Here is a 17,483-nt window from a genome sequence, read left to right on the forward strand (position 1 = left end):
CCACTCTCGCCCCGCTCTCACCCCACTCCCTCCCCACTCTCGCCCCGCTCTCGCCCCACTCTCGCCCCGCTCCCGCCCCGCCTCCCTTCCCGCTCTCGCCCCGCTCCCGCCCCGCTCCCGCACCGCTCTCCCCCCGCTCCCTCCCCACTCTCGCACCGCTCTCCCCCCGCTCCCTCCCCGCTCCCTCCCCACTCTCGCCCCGCTCTCGCCCCACTCCCGCCTCGCTCCCTCCCCGTTCTCGCCCCGCTCTCGCCCCGCTCTCTCGGCGCTCTCGCCCCACTCCGACCCCGCTCTCGCCCCGATCCCGCCCCGCTCCGCTCCCGCCCCGCTCTCGCCCCACTCCCGCCCCGCTCCCTCCCCACTCTCGCCCCGCTCTCACCCCACTCCCTCCCCACTCTCGCCCCGCTCCCTCCCCGCTCCCTCCCCACTCTCGCCCCGCTCTCGCCCCACTCCCTCCCCACTCTCGCCCCGCTCCCTCCCCGCTCCCTCCCCGCTCTCGCCCCGCTCTCGCCCCACTCTCGCCCCGCTCCCGCCCCGCTCTCGCCCCACTCCCACCCCGCTCCCTCCCCGCTCCCTACCCGCTCCCTCCCCACTCTCGCCCCGCTCTCGCCCCACTCCCTCCCCACTCTCGCCCCGCTCTCGCCCCACTCTCGCCCCACTCCAACCCCGCTCCCTCCCCACTCTCGCCCCACTCTCGCCCCGCTCTCGCCCCACTCTCGCCCCACTCCCGCCCCGCTCTCGCCCCGCTCCCTCCCCACTCTCGCCCCGCTCTCGCCCCGCTCTCGCCCCGCTCCCTCCCCGCTCCCTCCCCGCTCCCTCCCCACTCTCGCCCCGCTCTCGCCCCGCTCTCGCCCCACTCCCTCCCCACTCTCGCCCCGCTCCCGCCCCACTCCCACCCCGCTCCCTCCCCACTCGCGCCCCACTCCCGCCCCGCTCCCTCCCCGCTCCCGCCCCGCTCTCGCCCCGCTCTCGCCCACTCTCGCCCCGCTCCCTCCCCGCTCTCGCCCCGCTCCCACCCCGCTCTTGCCCCGCTCCCGCCCCGCTCCCGCCCCGCTCTCGCCCCGCTCCCTCCCCGCTCTCGCCCCACTCCCACCCCGCTCTCGCCCCGCTCCCGCCCCGCTCTTGCCCCGCTCTCGCCCCGCTCTCGCCCCACTCACGCCCCGCTCTCACACCGCTCCAGCTTCACTCCGGCCCTACTCCCGCCCCGCTCCCGCCCCACTCTCGCCCCACTCCCGCCCCACTCTCGCCCCGCTCCCTCCCCGCTCTCGCCCCGCTCTCGCCCCGCTCTCACACCGCTCCCGCCCCACTCTCGCCCCACTCCCGCCCTACTCCCGCCCCGCTCCCTCCCCGCTCTCGCCCCACTCTCGCCCCACTCTCGCCCCGCTCCCTCCCCGCTCTCGCCCCACTCTCGCCCCGCTCTCGCCCCGCTCTCGCCCCGCTCCCTCCCCGCTCCCTCCCCGCTCTCGCCCCACTCCCTCCCCGCTCCCTCCCCGCTCCCTCCCCGCTCCCTCCCTGCTCTCGCCCCACTCTCGCCCCGCTCTCGCCCCGCTCTCGCCCCACTCCCGCCCCACTCTCGCCCCACTCCCGCCCCACCCGCGCCCCGCTCCCTCCCCGCTCTCGCCCCACTCTCGCCCCGCTCTCGCCCCACTCTCGCCCCGCTCCCTCCCCGCTCTCACCCCGCTCCCTCCCCGCTCCCGCCCCACTCTCGCCCCGCTCCCTCCCCGCTCCCGCCCCACTCTCACACCGCTCCCGCCCCACTCTCGCCCCACTCCCGCCCCACCCGCGCCCCGCTCCCTCCCCACTCTCGCCCCGCTCTCGCCCCACTCTCGCCCCGCTCCCTCCCCGCTCTCGCCCCACTCTCGCCCCACTCTCGCCCCGCTCCCTACCCGCTCCCACCCCGCTCTCGCACCGCTCCCGCCCCACTCTCGCACCGCTCCCTCCCCACTCTCGCCCCACTCCCGCCCCGCTCCCTCCCCGCTCTCGCCCCACTCCCGCCCCGCTCCCTCCCCACTCTCGCCCCACTCTCGCCCCGGTCTCGCCCCGCTCCCGCCCCGCTCTCTCCCCGCTCTCGCCCCGCTCCCTACCCGCTCCCACCCCGCTCTCGCACCGCTCCCGCCCCACTCTCGCACCGCTCCCTCCCCACTCTCGCCCCACTCCCGCCCCGCTCCCTCCCCGCTCTCGCCCCACTCCCGCCCCGCTCCCTCCCCACTCTCGCCCCACTCTCGCCCCGGTCTCGCCCCGCTCCCGCCCCGCTCTCTCCCCGCTCTCGCCCCGCTCCCTCCCCGCTCCCTCCCCGCTCCCTCCCCGCTCCCGCCCCGCTCCCGCCCCGCTCCCGCCCCGCTCTCGCACCGCTCCCGCCCCGCTCTCGCCCCGCTCCCTCCCCGCTCTCGCTCCGCTCCCTCCCCGCTCTCACCCCGCTCCCTCCCCGCTCCCGCCCCCTCTCGCCCCGCTCCCTCCCCGCTCCCGCCCCACTCTCACACCGCTCCCGCCCCACTCTCGCCCCGCTCCCTCCCCGCTCCCGCCCCGCTCCCTCCCCGCTCCCGCCCCGCTCTCGCCCCGCTCCCGCCCCACTCTCACACCGCTCCCGCCCCCTCTCGCCCCGCTCCCTCCCCGCTCCCGCCCCACTCTCACACCGCTCCCGCCCCACTCTCGCCCCGCTCCCTCCCCGCTCCCGCCCCACTCTCGCACCGCTCCCTCCCCACTCTCGCCCCACTCCCGCCCCGCTCCCTCCCCGCTCCCTCCCCGCTCCCGCCCCGCTCTCGCCCCGCTCCCGCCCCACTCTCACACCGCTCCCGCCCCCTCTCGCCCCGCTCCCTCCCCGCTCCCGCCCCACTCTCACACCGCTCCCGCCCCACTCTCGCCCCGCTCCCTCCCCGCTCTCGCCCCACTCCCGCCCCGCTCCCTCCCCACTCTCGCCCCACTCTCGCCCCGGTCTCGCCCCGCTCCCGCCCCGCTCTCTCCCCGCTCTCGCCCCGCTCCCTCCCCGCTCCCTCCCCGCTCCCTCCCCGCTCCCGCCCCGCTCCCGCCCCGCTCCCGCCCCGCTCTCGCCCCGCTCCCGCCCCACTCTCACACCGCTCCCTCCCCGCTCCCGCCCCACTCTCACACCGCTCCCGCCCCACTCTCGCCCCGCTCCCTCCCCGCTCCCGCCCCGCTCTCGCCCCGCTCCCGCCCCACTCTCACACCGCTCCCGCCCCACTCTCGCCCCGCTCCCTCCCCGCTCCCGCCCCGCTCTCGCCCCGCTCTCGCCCCACTCCCGCCCCACTCCCGGCCCACTCTCGCCCCGCTCCCTCCCCGCTCCCACCCCGCTCTCGCCCCGCTCCCGCCCCACTCCCGCCCCGCTCCCGCCCCACTCCCGCCCCGCTCTCGCCCCACTCCCACCCCGCTCCCTCCCCGCTCCCTCCCCGCTCCCTCCCCACTCTCGCCCCGCTCTCGCCCCACTCTCTCCCCACTCTCGCCCCGCTCTCGCCCCACTCTCGCCCCACTCCAACCCCGCTCCCTCCCCACTCTCGCCCCACTCTCGCCCCGCTCTCGCCCCACTCTCGCCCCACTCCCGCCCCGCTCTCGCCCCGCTCCCTCCCCACTCTCGCCCCGCTCTCGCCCCGCTCTCGCCCCGCTCTCGCCCCGCTCCCTCCCCGCTCCCTGCCCGCTCCCTCCCCACTCGCGCCCCACTCCCGCCCCGCTCCCTCCCCGCTCTCGCCCCGCTCTCGCCCCGCTCCCTCCCCGCTCTCGCCCCACTCCGACCCCGCTCTCGCCCCGCTCCCGCCCCGCTCTCGCCCCGCTCCCGCCCCGCCCCGCTCTCGCCCCGCTCTCGCCCCACTCTCGCCCCGCTCCCTCCCCGCTCTCGCCCCACTCCCACCCCGCTCTCGCCCCGCTCCCACCCCGCTCTTGCCCCGCTCCCGCCCCGCTCCCGCCCCGCTCCCGCCCCGCTCTCGCCCCGCTCCCGCCCCGCCCCGCTCTCGCCCCGCTCTCGCCCCACTCTCGCCCCGCTCCCTCCCCGCTCTCGCCCCACTCCCACCCCGCTCTCGCCCCGCTCCCACCCCGCTCTTGCCCCGCTCCCGCCCCGCTCCCGCCCCGCTCCCGCCCCGCTCTCGCCCCGCTCCCGCCCCGCCCCGCTCTCGCCCCGCTCTCGCCCCACTCTCGCCCCGCTCCCTCCCCGCTCTCGCCCCCTCCCTCCCCGCTCTCGCCCCACTCCCACCCCGCTCTCGCCCCGCTCCGGCCCCGCTCCCTCCCCGCTCTCGCCCCGCTCCCGCCCCGCTCCCGCACCGCTCTCCCCCCGCTCCCTCCCCACTCTCGCACCGCTCTCCCCCCGCTCCCTTCCCGCTCCCTCCCCGCTCTCGCCCCACTCTCGCCCCGCTCCCTCCCCACTCTCGCCCCGCTCTCGCCCCACTCTCGCCCCGCTCCCGCCCCGCTCCCGCACCGCTCTCCCCCCGCTCCCTCCCCACTCTCGCCCCGCTCTCGCCCCACTCCCTCCCCACTCTCGCCCCGCTCTCGCCCCACTCTCGCCCCGCTCCCGCCCCGCTCCCTCCCCACTCTCGCCCCACTCCCACCCCGCTCCCTCCCCACTCGCGCCCCACTCTCGCCCCGCTCTCACCCCACTCCCTCCCCACTCTCGCCCCGCTCTCGCCCCACTCTCGCCCCGCTCCCGCCCCGCTCCCTTCCCGCTCTCGCCCCGCTCCCTCCCCGCTCTCGCCCCACTCCCACCCCGCTCCCGCACCGCTCTCCCCCCGCTCCCTCCCCACTCTCGCCCCGCTCCCGCCCCGCTCCCGCACCGCTCTCCCCCCGCTCCCTCCCCACTCTCGCACCGCTCTCCCCCCGCTCCCTCCCCGCTCCCTCCCCACTCTCGCCCCGCTCTCGCCCCACTCCCGCCTCGCTCCCTCCCCGTTCTCGCCCCGCTCTCGCCCCGCTCTCTCGGCGCTCTCGCCCCACTCCGACCCCGCTCTCGCCCCGATCCCGCCCCGCTCCGCTCCCGCCCCGCTCTCGCCCCACTCCCGCCCCGCTCCCTCCCCACTCTCGCCCCGCTCTCACCCCACTCCCTCCCCACTCTCGCCCCGCTCCCTCCCCGCTCCCTCCCCACTCTCGCCCCGCTCTCGCCCCACTCCCTCCCCACTCTCGCCCCGCTCTCGCCCCACTCTCGCCCCGCTCCCGCCCCGCTCTCGCCCCGCTCTCGCCCCACTCCCACCCCGCTCCCTCCCCGCTCCCTACCCGCTCCCTCCCCACTCTCGCCCCGCTCTCGCCCCACTCCCTCCCCACTCTCGCCCCGCTCTCGCCCCACTCTCGCCCCACTCCAACCCCGCTCCCTCCCCACTCTCGCCCCACTCTCGCCCCGCTCTCGCCCCACTCTCGCCCCACTCCCGCCCCGCTCTCGCCCCGCTCCCTCCCCACTCTCGCCCCGCTCTCGCCCCGCTCTCGCCCCGCTCCCTCCCCGCTCCCTCCCCGCTCCCTCCCCACTCTCGCCCCGCTCTCGCCCCGCTCTCGCCCCACTCCCTCCCCACTCTCGCCCCGCTCCCGCCCCACTCCCACCCCGCTCCCTCCCCACTCGCGCCCCACTCCCGCCCCGCTCCCTCCCCGCTCTCGCCCCGCTCTCGCCCCGCTCCCTCCCCGCTCTCGCCCCACTCCGACCCCGCTCTCGCCCCGCTCCCGCCCCGCTCTCGCCCCGCTCTCGCCCCACTCTCGCCCCGCTCCCTCCCCGCTCTCGCCCCACTCCCACCCCGCTCTCGCCCCGCTCCCGCCCCGCTCTCGCCCCGCTCTCGCCCCGCTCTCGCCCCACTCACGCCCCGCTCTCACACCGCTCCAGCTTCACTCCGGCCCTACTCCCGCCCCGCTCCCGCCCCACTCTCGCCCCACTCCCGCCCCACTCTCGCCCCGCTCCCTCCCCGCTCTCGCCCCGCTCTCGCCCCGCTCTCACACCGCTCCCGCCCCACTCTCGCCCCACTCCCGCCCTACTCCCGCCCCGCTCCCTCCCCGCTCTCGCCCCACTCTCGCCCCACTCTCGCCCCGCTCCCTCCCCGCTCTCGCCCCACTCTCGCCCCGCTCTCGCCCCGCTCTCGCCCCGCTCCCTCCCCGCTCCCTCCCCGCTCTCGCCCCGCTCTCGCCCCACTCCCGCCCCGCTCTCGCCCCGCTCTCGCCCCACTCCCTCCCCGCTCCCTCCCCGCTCCCTCCCCGCTCCCTCCCCGCTCTCGCCCCACTCTCGCCCCGCTCTCGCCCCGCTCTCGCCCCACTCCCGCCCCACTCTCGCCCCACTCCCGCCCCACCCGCGCCCCGCTCCCTCCCCGCTCTCGCCCCACTCTCGCCCCGCTCTCGCCCCACTCTCGCCCCGCTCCCTCCCCGCTCTCACCCCGCTCCCTCCCCGCTCCCGCCCCACTCTCGCCCCGCTCCCTCCCCGCTCCCGCCCCACTCTCACACCGCTCCCGCCCCACTCTCGCCCCACTCCCGCCCCACCCGCGCCCCGCTCCCTCCCCACTCTCGCCCCGCTCTCGCCCCACTCTCGCCCCGCTCCCTCCCCGCTCTCGCCCCACTCTCGCCCCACTCTCGCCCCGCTCCCTACCCGCTCCCACCCCGCTCTCGCACCGCTCCCGCCCCACTCTCGCACCGCTCCCTCCCCACTCTCGCCCCACTCCCGCCCCGCTCCCTCCCCGCTCTCGCCCCACTCCCGCCCCGCTCCCGCCCCACTCTCGCCCCGGTCTCGCCCCGCTCCCGCCCCGCTCTCTCCCCGCTCTCGCCCCGCTCCCTCCCCGCTCCCTCCCCGCTCCCTCCCCGCTCCCGCCCCGCTCCCGCCCCGCTCTCGCACCGCTCCCGCCCCACTCTCACACCGCTCCCTCCCCGCTCCCGCCCCGCTCCCGCCCCGCTCACGCCCCGCTCCCGCCCCGCTCTCGCACCGCTCCCGCCCCGCTCTCGCCCCGCTCCCTCCCCGCTCTCGCTCCGCTCCCTCCCCGCTCTCACCCCGCTCCCTCCCCGCTCCCGCCCCCTCTCGCCCCGCTCCCTCCCCGCTCCCGCCCCACTCTCACACCGCTCCCGCCCCGCTCTCGCCCCGCTCCCTCCCCGCTCCCGCCCCCTCTCGCCCCGCTCCCTCCCCGCTCCCGCCCCACTCTCACACCGCTCCCGCCCCACTCTCGCCCCGCTCCCTCCCCGCTCCCGCCCCGCTCTCGCCCCGCTCCCGCCCCACTCTCACACCGCTCCCGCCCCACTCTCGCCCCGCTCCCTCCCCGCTCCCGCCCCGCTCTCGCCCCGCTCTCGCCCCACTCCCGCCCCACTCCCGGCCCACTCTCGCCCCGCTCCCTCCCCGCTCCCACCCCGCTCTCGCCCCGCTCCCGCCCCACTCCCGCCCCGCTCCCGCCCCACTCCCGCCCCGCTCCCTCCCCGCTCTCGCCCCGCTCCCGCCCCACTCTTGCCCCAGTCCCTCCCCACTCTCGCCCCGCTCTCGCACCGCTCCCTCCCCACTCTCGCCCCGCTCTCACCCCGCTCTCGCCCCACTCCCGCCCCGCTCCCTCCCCACTCTCGCCCCACTCTCGCCCCGGTCTCGCCCCGCTCCCGCCCCGCTCTCTCCCCGCTCTCGCCCCGCTCCCGCCCCACTCCCTCCCCACTCTCGCCCCGATCTCGCCCCACTCCCTCCCCACTCCCGCCCCACTCCCGCCCCGCTCTCGCCCCGCTCTCGCCCCGCTCCCGCCCCGCTCCCTTCCCACTCTCGCCCCGCTCTCGCCCCGCTCCCGCCCCGCTCCCTCCCCACTCTCGCCCCACTCCCGCCCCGCTCCCTCCCCACTCTCGCCCCGCTCTCGCCCCACTCCCGCCCCGCTCCCTCCCCACTCTCGCCCCGCTCTCGCCCCACTCCCTCCCCACTCTCGCCCCGCTCTCGCCCCACTCTCGCCCCGCTCCCGCCCCGCTCCCTCCCCACTCTCGCCCCGCTCCCTCCCCACTCTCGCCCCGCTCTCGCCCCGCTCCCTCCCCACTCTCGCCCCGCTCTCGCCCCACTCCCGCCCCGCTCCCTCCCCACTCTCGCCCCGCTCTCGCCCCACTCCCTCCCCACTCTCGCCCCGCTCTCGCCCCACTCTCGCCCCGCTCCCGCCCCGCTCCCTCCCCACTCTCGCCCCACTCCAACCCCGCTCCCTCCCCACTCTCGCCCCACTCTCGCCCCGCTCTCGCCCCACTCTCGCCCCGCTCCCTCCCCACTCTCGCTCCACTCTCGCCCCACTCTCGCCCCACTCTCGCCCCGCTCTCGCCCCACTCTCGCCCCGCTCCCTCCCCACTCTCGCCCCACTCTCGCCCCACTCTCGCCCCACTCTCGCCCCGCTCTCGCCCCACTCCCTCCCCACTCTCGCCCCACTCTCGCCCCACTCTCGCCCCACTCCCACCCCGCTCCCTCCCCGCTCTCGCCCCACTCTCGCCCCACTCCCGCCCCGCTCTCGCCCCGCTCCCTCCCCACTCTCGCCCCGCTCTCGCCCCGCTCTCGCCCCACTCCCTCCCCGCTCCCTCCCCGCTCTCGCCCCACTCTCGCCCCGCTCCCGCCCCGCTCTCGCCCCGCTCCCTCCCCGCTCTCGCCCCGCTCTCGCCCCGCTCTCGCCCCGCTCCCTCCCCGCTCTCGCCCCGCTCTCGCCCCGCTCCCTCCCCGCTCCCTCCCCGCTCCCTCCCCCCTCTCGCCCCGCTCCCGCCCCGCTCCCGCCCCGCTCTCGCCCCGCTCTCGCCCCGCTCTCGCCCCGCTCCCTCCCCGCTCCCTCCCCACTCTCGCCCCGCTCTCGCCCCACTCTCTCCCCACTCTCGCCCCGCTCTCGCCCCACTGTCGCCCCACTCCAACCCCGCTCCCTCCCCACTCTCGCCCCACTCTCGCCCCGCTCTCGCCCCACTCTCGCCCCACTCCCGCCCCGCTCTCGCCCCGCTCCCTCCCCACTCTCGCCCCGCTCTCGCCCCGCTCTCGCCCCGCTCTCGCCCCGCTCCCTCCCCGCTCCCTGCCCGCTCCCTCCCCACTCTCGCCCCGCTCTCGCCCCACTCCCTCCCCACTCTCGCCCCGCTCCCGCCCCACTCCCACCCCGCTCCCTCCCCACTCGCGCCCCACTCCCGCCCCGCTCCCTCCCCGCTCTCGCCCCGCTCTCGCCCCGCTCCCTCCCCGCTCTCGCCCCACTCCGATCCCGCTCTCGCCCCGCTCCCGCCCCGCTCTCGCCCCGCTCCCGCCCCGCCCCGCTCTCGCCCCGCTCTCGCCCCACTCTCGCCCCGCTCCCTCCCCGCTCTCGCCCCACTCCCACCCCGCTCTTGCCCCGCTCCCGCCCCACTCCCACCCCGCTCTTGCCCCGCTCTCGCCCCACTCTCGCCCCGCTCTCGCCCCACTCTCGCCCCGCTCCCTCCCCGCTCTCGCCCCGCTCCCTCCCCGCTCTCGCCCCACTCCCACCCCGCTCTCGCCCCACTCCCACCCCGCTCTTGCCCCGCTCTCGCCCCACTCCCACCCCGCTCTCGCCCCACTCCGACCCCGCTCTCGCCCCGCTCCCACCCCGCTCTTGCCCCGCTCCCGCCCCGCTCCCGCCCCGCTCTCGCCCCCTCCCTCCCCGCTCTCGCCCCACTCCCACCCCGCTCTCGCCCCGCTCCGGCCCCGCTCCCTCCCCGCTCTCGCCCCGCTCCCGCCCCGCTCCCGCACCGCTCTCCCCCCGCTCCCTCCCCACTCTCGCACCGCTCTCCCCCCGCTCCCTTCCCGCTCCCTCCCCACTCTCGCCCCGCTCTCGCCCCACTCCCTCCCCACTCTCGCCCCGCTCTCGCCCCACTCTCGCCCCGCTCCCGCCCCGCTCCCTCCCCACTCTCGCCCCACTCCCACCCCGCTCCCTCCCCACTCGCGCCCCACTCTCGCCCCGCTCTCACCCCACTCCCTCCCCACTCTCGCCCCGCTCTCGCCCCACTCTCGCCCCGCTCCCGCCCCGCTCCCTTCCCGCTCTCGCCCCGCTCCCGCCCCGCTCCCGCACCGCTCTCCCCCCGCTCCCTCCCCACTCTCGCACCGCTCTCCCCCCGCTCCCTCCCCGCTCCCTCCCCACTCTCGCCCCGCTCTCGCCCCACTCCCGCCTCGCTCCCTCCCCGTTCTCGCCCCGCTCTCGCCCCGCTCTCTCGGCGCTCTCGCCCCACTCCGACCCCGCTCTCGCCCCGATCCCGCCCCGCTCCGCTCCCGCCCCGCTCTCGCCCCACTCCCGCCCCGCTCCCTCCCCACTCTCGCCCCGCTCCCTCCCCGCTCCCTCCCCACTCTCGCCCCGCTCTCGCCCCACTCTCGCCCCGCTCCCTCCCCGCTCTCGCCCCACTCCCACCCCGCTCTCGCCCCGCTCCCTCCCCGCTCTCGCCCCGCTCCCACCCCGCTCTCACTCCGCTCCCGCCCCGCTCCCGCCCCGCTCTCGCCCCGCTCCCTCCCCGCTCTCGCCCCACTCCCACCCCGCTCTCGCCCCGCTCCCTCCCCGCTCTCGCCCCGCTCCCTCCCCGCTCTCGCCCCGCTCTCGCCCCGCTCCCTCCCCGCTCTCGCCCCGCTCCCACCCCGCTCTCGCCCCGCTCCCTCCCCGCTCTCGCCCCACTCCCTCCCCGCTCTCGCCCCGCTCCCTCCCCGCTCTCGCCCCGCTCTCGCCCCGCTCTCGCCCCGCTCTCGCCCCGCTCCCTCCCCGCTCTCGCCCCGCTCCCTCCCCGCTCTCGCCCCGCTCTCGCCCCGCTCTCGCCCCGCTCTCGCCCCGCTCCCTCCCCGCTCTCGCCCCGCTCCCACCCCGCTCTTGCCCCGCTCCCTCCCCGCTCTCGCCCCGCTCCCACCCTGCTCTCGCCCCACTCCCACCCTGCTCTCGCCCCGCTCCCTCCCCGCTCTCGCCCCGCTCTCGCCCCGCTCCCTCCCCGCTCTCGCCCCGCTCTCGCCCCGCTCCCTCCCCGCTCTCGCCCCACTCCGACCCCGCTCTCGCCCCGCTCCCGCCCCGCTCTCGCCCCGCTCCCGCCCCGCCCCGCTCTCGCCCCACTCTCGCCCCGCTCCCTCCCCGCTCTCGCCCCACTCCCACCCCGCTCTCGCCCCGCTCCCTCCCCGCTCTCGCCCCACTCCCTCCCCGCTCTCGCCCCACTCCCACCCCGCTCTCGCCCCGCTCCCGCCCCGCTCTCGCCCCGCTCCCTCCCCGCTCTCGCCCCACTCCCACCCCGCTCCCTCCCCGCTCTCGCCCCACTCCCACCCCGCTCTCGCCCCGCTCCCGCCCCGCTCCCTCCCCGCTCTCGCCCCGCTCCCGCCCCGCTCCCGCACCGCTCTCCCCCCGCTCCCTCCCCGCTCTCGCCCCACTCCCACCCCGCTCCCTCCCCACTCTCGCCCCGCTCTCGCCCCACTCCCGCCCCGCTCCCTCCCCACTCTCGCCCCACTCCCGCCCCACTCTCGCCCCGCTCTCGCCCCACTCTCGCCCCGCTCCCGCCCCGCTCCCTCCCCACTCTCGCCCCACTCCCACCCGCTCCCTCCCCACTCTCGCCCCGCTCTCGCCCCACTCTCGCCCCGCTCCCGCCCCACTCCCTCCCCACTCTCGCCCCGCTCTCGCCCCACTCTCGCCCCGCTCCCTCCCCGCTCTCGCCCCACTCCCACCCCGCTCTCGCCCCGCTCCCTCCCCGCTCTCGCCCCGCTCCCACCCCGCTCTCGCCCCGCTCCCACCCCGCTCTCGCCCCGCTCCCTCCCCGCTCTCGCCCCACTCTCGCCCCGCTCCCTCCCCGCTCTCGCCCCACTCCCACCCCGCTCTCACCCCGCTCCCGCCCCGCTCCCGCCCCGCTCTCGCCCCGCTCCCACCCTGCTCTCGCCCCGCTCCCACCCTGCTCTCGCCCCGCTCTCGCCCCGCTCCCTCCCCGCTCTCGCCCCGCTCCCACCCTGCTCTCGCCCCCCTCCCACCCTGCTCTCGCCCCGCTCCCTCCCCGCTCTCGCCCCACTCTCGCTCCGCTCCCGCCCCGCTCTCGCCCCACTCCCGCCCCGCTCCCTCCCCACTCTCGCCCCGCTCTCGCCCCACTCCCTCCCCACTCTCGCCCCGCTCTCGCCCCACTCTCGCCCCGCTCCCGCCCCGCTCCCGCCCCGCTCTCGCCCCGCTCCCTCCCCGCTCTCGCCCCACTCCCACCCCGCTCTCGCCCCGCTCCCTCCCCGCTCTCGCCCCGCTCCCACCCTTCTCTCGCCCCGCTCCCACCCTGCTCTCGCCCCGCTCCCTCCCCGCTCTCGCCCCGCTCCCACCCTGCTCTCGCCCCCCTCCCACCCTGCTCTCGCCCCGCTCCCTCCCCGCTCTCGCCCCGCTCCCTCCCCGCTCTCGCCCCGCTCCCACCCTTCTCTCGCCCCGCTCCCACCCTGCTCTCGCCCCGCTCCCTCCCCGCTCTCGCCCCGCTCCCACCCTGCTCTCGCCCCCCTCCCACCCTGCTCACGCCCCACTCCCACCCTGCTCTCGCCCCGCTCCCTCCCCGCTCTCGCCCCGCTCTCGCCCCGCTCCCTCCCCGCTCTCGCCCCACTCTCGCCCCGCTCCCGCCCCGCTCTCGCCCCGCTCCCGCCCCGCCCCGCTCTCGCCCCGCTCCCGCCCCGCTCTCGCCCCGCTCCCGCCCCGCCCCGCTCTCGCCCCGCTCCCTCCCCGCTCTCGCCCCACTCCCTCCCCACTCTCGCCCCGCTCTCGCCCCACTCCCTCCCCACTCTCGCCCCGCTCTCGCCCCACTCTCGCCCCACTCCCACCCCGCTCCCTCGCCACTCGCGCCCCACTCCCGCCCCGCTCCCTCCCCGCTCTCGCCCCGCTCTCGCCCCGCTCTCTCCCCGCTCTCGCCCCGCTCCCGCCCCGCTCCCGCACCGCTCTCCCCCCGCTCCCTCCCCGCTCTCGCCCCACTCCCACCCCGCTCCCTCCCCACTCTCGCCCCGCTCTCGCCCCACTCCCGCCCCGCTCCCTCCCCGCTCCCTCCCCACTCTCGCCCCGCTCTCGCCCCACTCTCGCCCCGCTCTCGCCCCACTCCCTCCCCACTCTCGCCCCGCTCTCGCCCCACTCTCGCCCCGCTCCCGCCCCGCTCCCTCCCCACTCTCGCCCCACTCCCACCCCGCTCCCTCCCCACTCGCGCCCCACTCCCGCCCCGCTCCCTCCCCGCTCTCGCCCCGCTCTCGCCCCGCTCTCTCCCCGCTCTCGCCCCACTCCGCTCCCGCCCCGCTCTCGCCCCACTCCCGCCCCGCTCCCTCCCCACTCTCGCCCCGCTCTCGCCCCACTCCCTCCCCACTCTCGCCCCGCTCTCGCCCCACTCTCGCCCCGCTCCCTCCCCGCTCTCGCCCCACTCCCACCCCGCTCTCGCCCCGCTCCCTCCCCGCTCTCGCCCCGCTCCCACCCCGCTCTCGCCCCGCTCCCGCCCCGCTCCCGCCCCGCTCTCGCCCCGCTCCCTCCCCGCTCTCGCCCCACTCCCACCCCGCTCTCGCCCCGCTCCCTCCCCGCTCTCGCCCCGCTCCCACCCTGCTCTCGCCCCGCTCCCTCCCCGCTCTCGCCCCGCTCCCTCCCCGCTCTCGCCCCACTCCCTCCCCGCTCTCGCCCCACTCCCACCCCGCTCTCGCCCCGCTCCCGCCCCGCTCTCGCCCCACTCCCACCCCGCTCTCGCCCCGCTCTCGCCCCACTCCCTCCCCACTCCCTCCCCGCTCTCGCCCCGCTCCCTCCCCGCTCTCGCCCCGCTCTCGCCCCGCTCTCGCCCCACTCCCACCCCGCTCTCGCCCCGCTCTCGCCCCACTCCCTCCCCACGCCCTCCCCGCTCTCGCCCCGCTCCCTCCCCGCTCTCGCCCCGCTCCCACCCTGCTCTCGCCCCGCTCCCTCCCCGCTCTCGCCCCGCTCCCTCCCCGCTCTCGCCCCACTCCCTCCCCGCTCTCGCCCCACTCCCACCCCGCTCTCGCCCCGCTCCCGCCCCGCTCTCGCCCCACTCCCACCCCGCTCTCGCCCCGCTCTCGCCCCACTCCCTCCCCACTCCCTCCCCGCTCTCGCCCCGCTCCCTCCCCGCTCTCGCCCCGCTCTCGCCCCGCTCTCGCCCCACTCCCACCCCGCTCTCGCCCCGCTCTCGCCCCACTCCCTCCCCACGCCCTCCCCGCTCTCGCCCCGCTCCCTCCCCGCTCTCGCCCCGCTCTCGCCCCACTCCCTCCCCACTCCCTCCCCGCTCTCGCCCCACTCCCACCCCGCTCTCGCCCCGCTCTCGCCCCACTCCCTCCCCACTCCCTCCCCGCTCTCGCCCCACTCCCACCCCGCTCTCGCCCCGCTCTCGCCCCACTCCCTCCCCACTCCCACCCCGCTCTCGCCCCGCTCTCGCCCCACTCCCTCCCCACTCCCTCCCCGCTCTCGCCCCACTCCCACCCCGCTCTCGCCCCGCTCTCGCCCCACTCCCTCCCCACTCCCTCCCCGCTCTCGCCCCACTCCCTCCCCACTCCCTCCCCGCTCTCGCCCCACTCCCACCCCGCTCTCGCCCCGCTCTCGCCCCACTCCCTCCCCACGCCCTCCCCGCTCTCGCCCCGCTCCCTCCCCGCTCTCGCCCCGCTCTCGCCCCACTCCCTCCCCACTCCCTCCCCGCTCTCGCCCCACTCCCACCCCGCTCTCGCCCCGCTCTCGCCCCACTCCCTCCCCACTCCCTCCCCGCTCTCGCCCCACTCCCTCCCCACTCCCTCCCCGCTCTCGCCCCACTCCCACCCCGCTCTCGCCCCGCTCTCGCCCCACTCCCTCCCCACTCCCTCCCCGCTCTCGCCCCACTCCCTCCCCACGCCCTCCCCGCTCTCGCCCCGCTCCCTCCCCGCTCTCGCCCCGCTCTCGCCCCACTCCCTCCCCACTCCCTCCCCGCTCTCGCCCCACTCCCTCCCCACTCCCGCCCCGCTCTCGCCCCGCTCCCGCCCCACTCCCGCCCCTGTCCCGCCCCGCTCTCGCCCCACTCCCTCCCCACTCCCTCCCCGCTCTCGCCCCGCTCCCTCCCCGCTCCCGCCCCACTCCCGCCCCTGTCCCGCCCCGCTCTCGCCCCGCTCTCGCCCCACTCCCACCCCGCTCTCGCCCCGCTCTCGCCCCGCTCCCTCCCCGCTCTCGCCCCGCTCTCACCCTGCTCTCGCCCCGCTCTCGCCCCACTCCCACCCCGCTCTCGCCCCGCTCCCTCCCCGCTCTCGCCCCGCTCCCACCCTGCTCTCGCCCCGCTCCCTCCCCGCTCTCGCCCCGCTCTCACCCTGCTCTCGCCCCGCTCTCGCCCCACTCCCACCCCGCTCTCGCCCCGCTCCCTCCCCGCTCTCGCCCCGCTCCCTCCCCGCTCTCGCCCCGCTCCCACCCTGCTCTCGCCCCGCTCCCTCCCCGCTCTCGCCCCGCTCCCTCCCCGCTCTCGCCCCACTCCCTCCCCGCTCTCGCCCCACTCCCTCCCCGCTCTCGCCCCACTCCCACCCCGCTCTCGCCCCGCTCCCGCCCCACTCTCGCCCCACTCCCTCCCCGCTCTCGCCCCACTCCCACCCCGCTCTCGCCCCGCTCCCGCCCCACTCCCGCCCCACTCCCACCCCGCTCTCGCCCCGCTCCCGCACCACTCTCGCCCCGCTCCCACCCCGCTCTCTCCCCACTCTCGCCACGCTCTCGCCCCACTCCCGCCCCGCTCCCGCCCCACTCTCGCCCCACTCCCGCCCCGCTCCTGCCCCACTCTCGCCCCGCTCCCACCCCGCTCCCTCCCCACTCTCGCCCCGCTCCCGCCCCACTCCCGTCCCGCTCCTTCCCCACTCTCGCCACGCTCTCGCCCCACTCCCGCCCCGCTCCCTCCCCACTCTCGCCCCGCTCTCGCCCCGCTCCCTCCCCACTCTCGCCCCGCTCCCGCCCCACTCCCGTCCCGCTCCTTCCCCGCTCTCGCCACGCTCTCGCCCCACTCCCGCCCCGCTCCCTCCCCACTCTCGCCCCACTCCCACCCCGCTCCCACCCTACAAATTAACAGTTTAAAACTGTAATGAAAACCTTTAATCAAATTGGCCCGGATGTAACCGCGGAAGAGATGCAGGCAGTCGGGCTGAACGACCCTCTCGATCGCCCGCTGCCTGGACCGGCTGATGGCCCCCTTGGCCGTGCCCAGGAGCAGGCCCACGAGGAGGCCTTCCGACCTGCCCGCTCCCCTCCGCACAGGGTGCCCAAAGATCAGGAGCGTGGGACTAAAGTGCAACCAGAATTTGAGGAGCAGCCCCATCAAATAATGGAATAGGGGCTGCAACCTCACACACTGTACATAGACATGGACCACGGACTCTTCCAGGCCGCAGAAATTGCAGGCGGCCTGGGAGTTACCGTGAACCGGCTTAAAAACTGATTGCACGGGACTGCTCCGTGCACCACCCTCCAGGCCAAGTCCCCAATAAATAGTGGGAGGACTCCCGCGTAGAGAGCACTCCATTGGGGACCCCTGCCTCCTCCGGACGGCAAGATGGTGTCCGGCGGCAAGATGAGGATGGTAAATTGGAGAGTATGCAGGAGCAGCCCGTACAGGAATCCCTTCCGCGCAGCACTGAAAGGCACGGAGGGGATTTCCCGGAGGCGGCTCAAGTTGCGAGGCGCCGGCTCCCGAGGGAGGTTCCGGGGTTTGGCGCCGATGAGGAATTCCGTCCGGACGGGGGGGGGGGTCAGTTCGGACGGGCAAACAGCTCTACAAACCCGTGCGCATGCGCACAGGTGCATACGTTACGACTTCTCTTCTTTCCCGCCCCTCCACAGAAGCACCTTCGCCGGCGTAAATTCCACCTGTGCGCTGTCTTCTACTCGGCCACCATGCTCCAAGAAGTGGGCGACGCCATCCAGTTCGAGGTCAGCATCGGTAACTACGGCAACAAGTTTGACGCCACCTGCCTGCCCCTGGCCTCCACCACCCAGTACAGCCGGGCCGTGTTCGACGGTAAGTCTGCCTTCGCCCCCGCTTCATTCACAAATATGCAAATTTGTTCCTTGTACCCAAACAATGGGAGGCGGAGTTAGAACATGCGGCTTTGCCAACCCTCCAGGGTTTCCCCTGGAGTTCCCGGCAACTGAAGATTAACCACAGGCTCATCCAAAGTCCGGGGGTAAAAAGAAAATTCACAGGGAGCATTTATAAAATACAAAATATCGCGGTCCCTGTGGGCACATACGGTTTGCCCACGCAGCCGTAGAGGCCCCCGCAAGTTTTGGGTTTAGGCATGCAATGCTTCCAATCTAACGCATCCCTGGGAAAAGGGCCTTCGCGGCCGGAGATTTGGGCAATTTACTCAACTCCTACCCAGCGAATGTCCACCTGGCACTGGCCCTGCCCCTCGCACTGGCCCTGCCCCCACACTGCCACATAGCACTGGCCCCTGCCCCCCGCACTGCCACCTGGCACTGGCCCCGCCCCTTGCACTGGCTCTGCCCTTCACACTGGTAAAGCAGGCATGGGGCTAGCTGTCACTAGCGTAAGAGTTTTAATAGATAGAAAAAGTAAACATTATTTATTGGGCCAAAATAAATAAATATGATTTATTTTTTTATATTAAAAACCCCATCTATGAAGTTAACTTTATTTTTAGCGGTATTAAAACA

General features: G+C 77.3%; 1 protein-coding gene across 1 annotated transcript in view; it reads left to right on the top strand.

Moving 5' to 3' along the window:
• LOC139228386 (dysferlin-like) overlaps positions 1 to 16,965 on the top strand; it is a 254,499-nt gene extending 237,534 nt beyond the window's left edge. Inside the window, exons 20-21 of the mRNA XM_070859520.1 lie at positions 16,647 to 16,824; positions 16,931 to 16,965. Of these exons, the coding sequence (XP_070715621.1) occupies positions 16,647 to 16,824; positions 16,931 to 16,965 (213 nt within the window). The remainder of the gene's footprint in view (positions 1 to 16,646; positions 16,825 to 16,930) is intronic.
• Positions 16,966 to 17,483: the final 518 nt, after the last annotated feature.

This window comes from Pristiophorus japonicus, chromosome 2 (genome assembly GCF_044704955.1).
Source record: "Pristiophorus japonicus isolate sPriJap1 chromosome 2, sPriJap1.hap1, whole genome shotgun sequence".
NCBI lineage: Eukaryota > Metazoa > Chordata > Chondrichthyes > Pristiophoridae > Pristiophorus > Pristiophorus japonicus.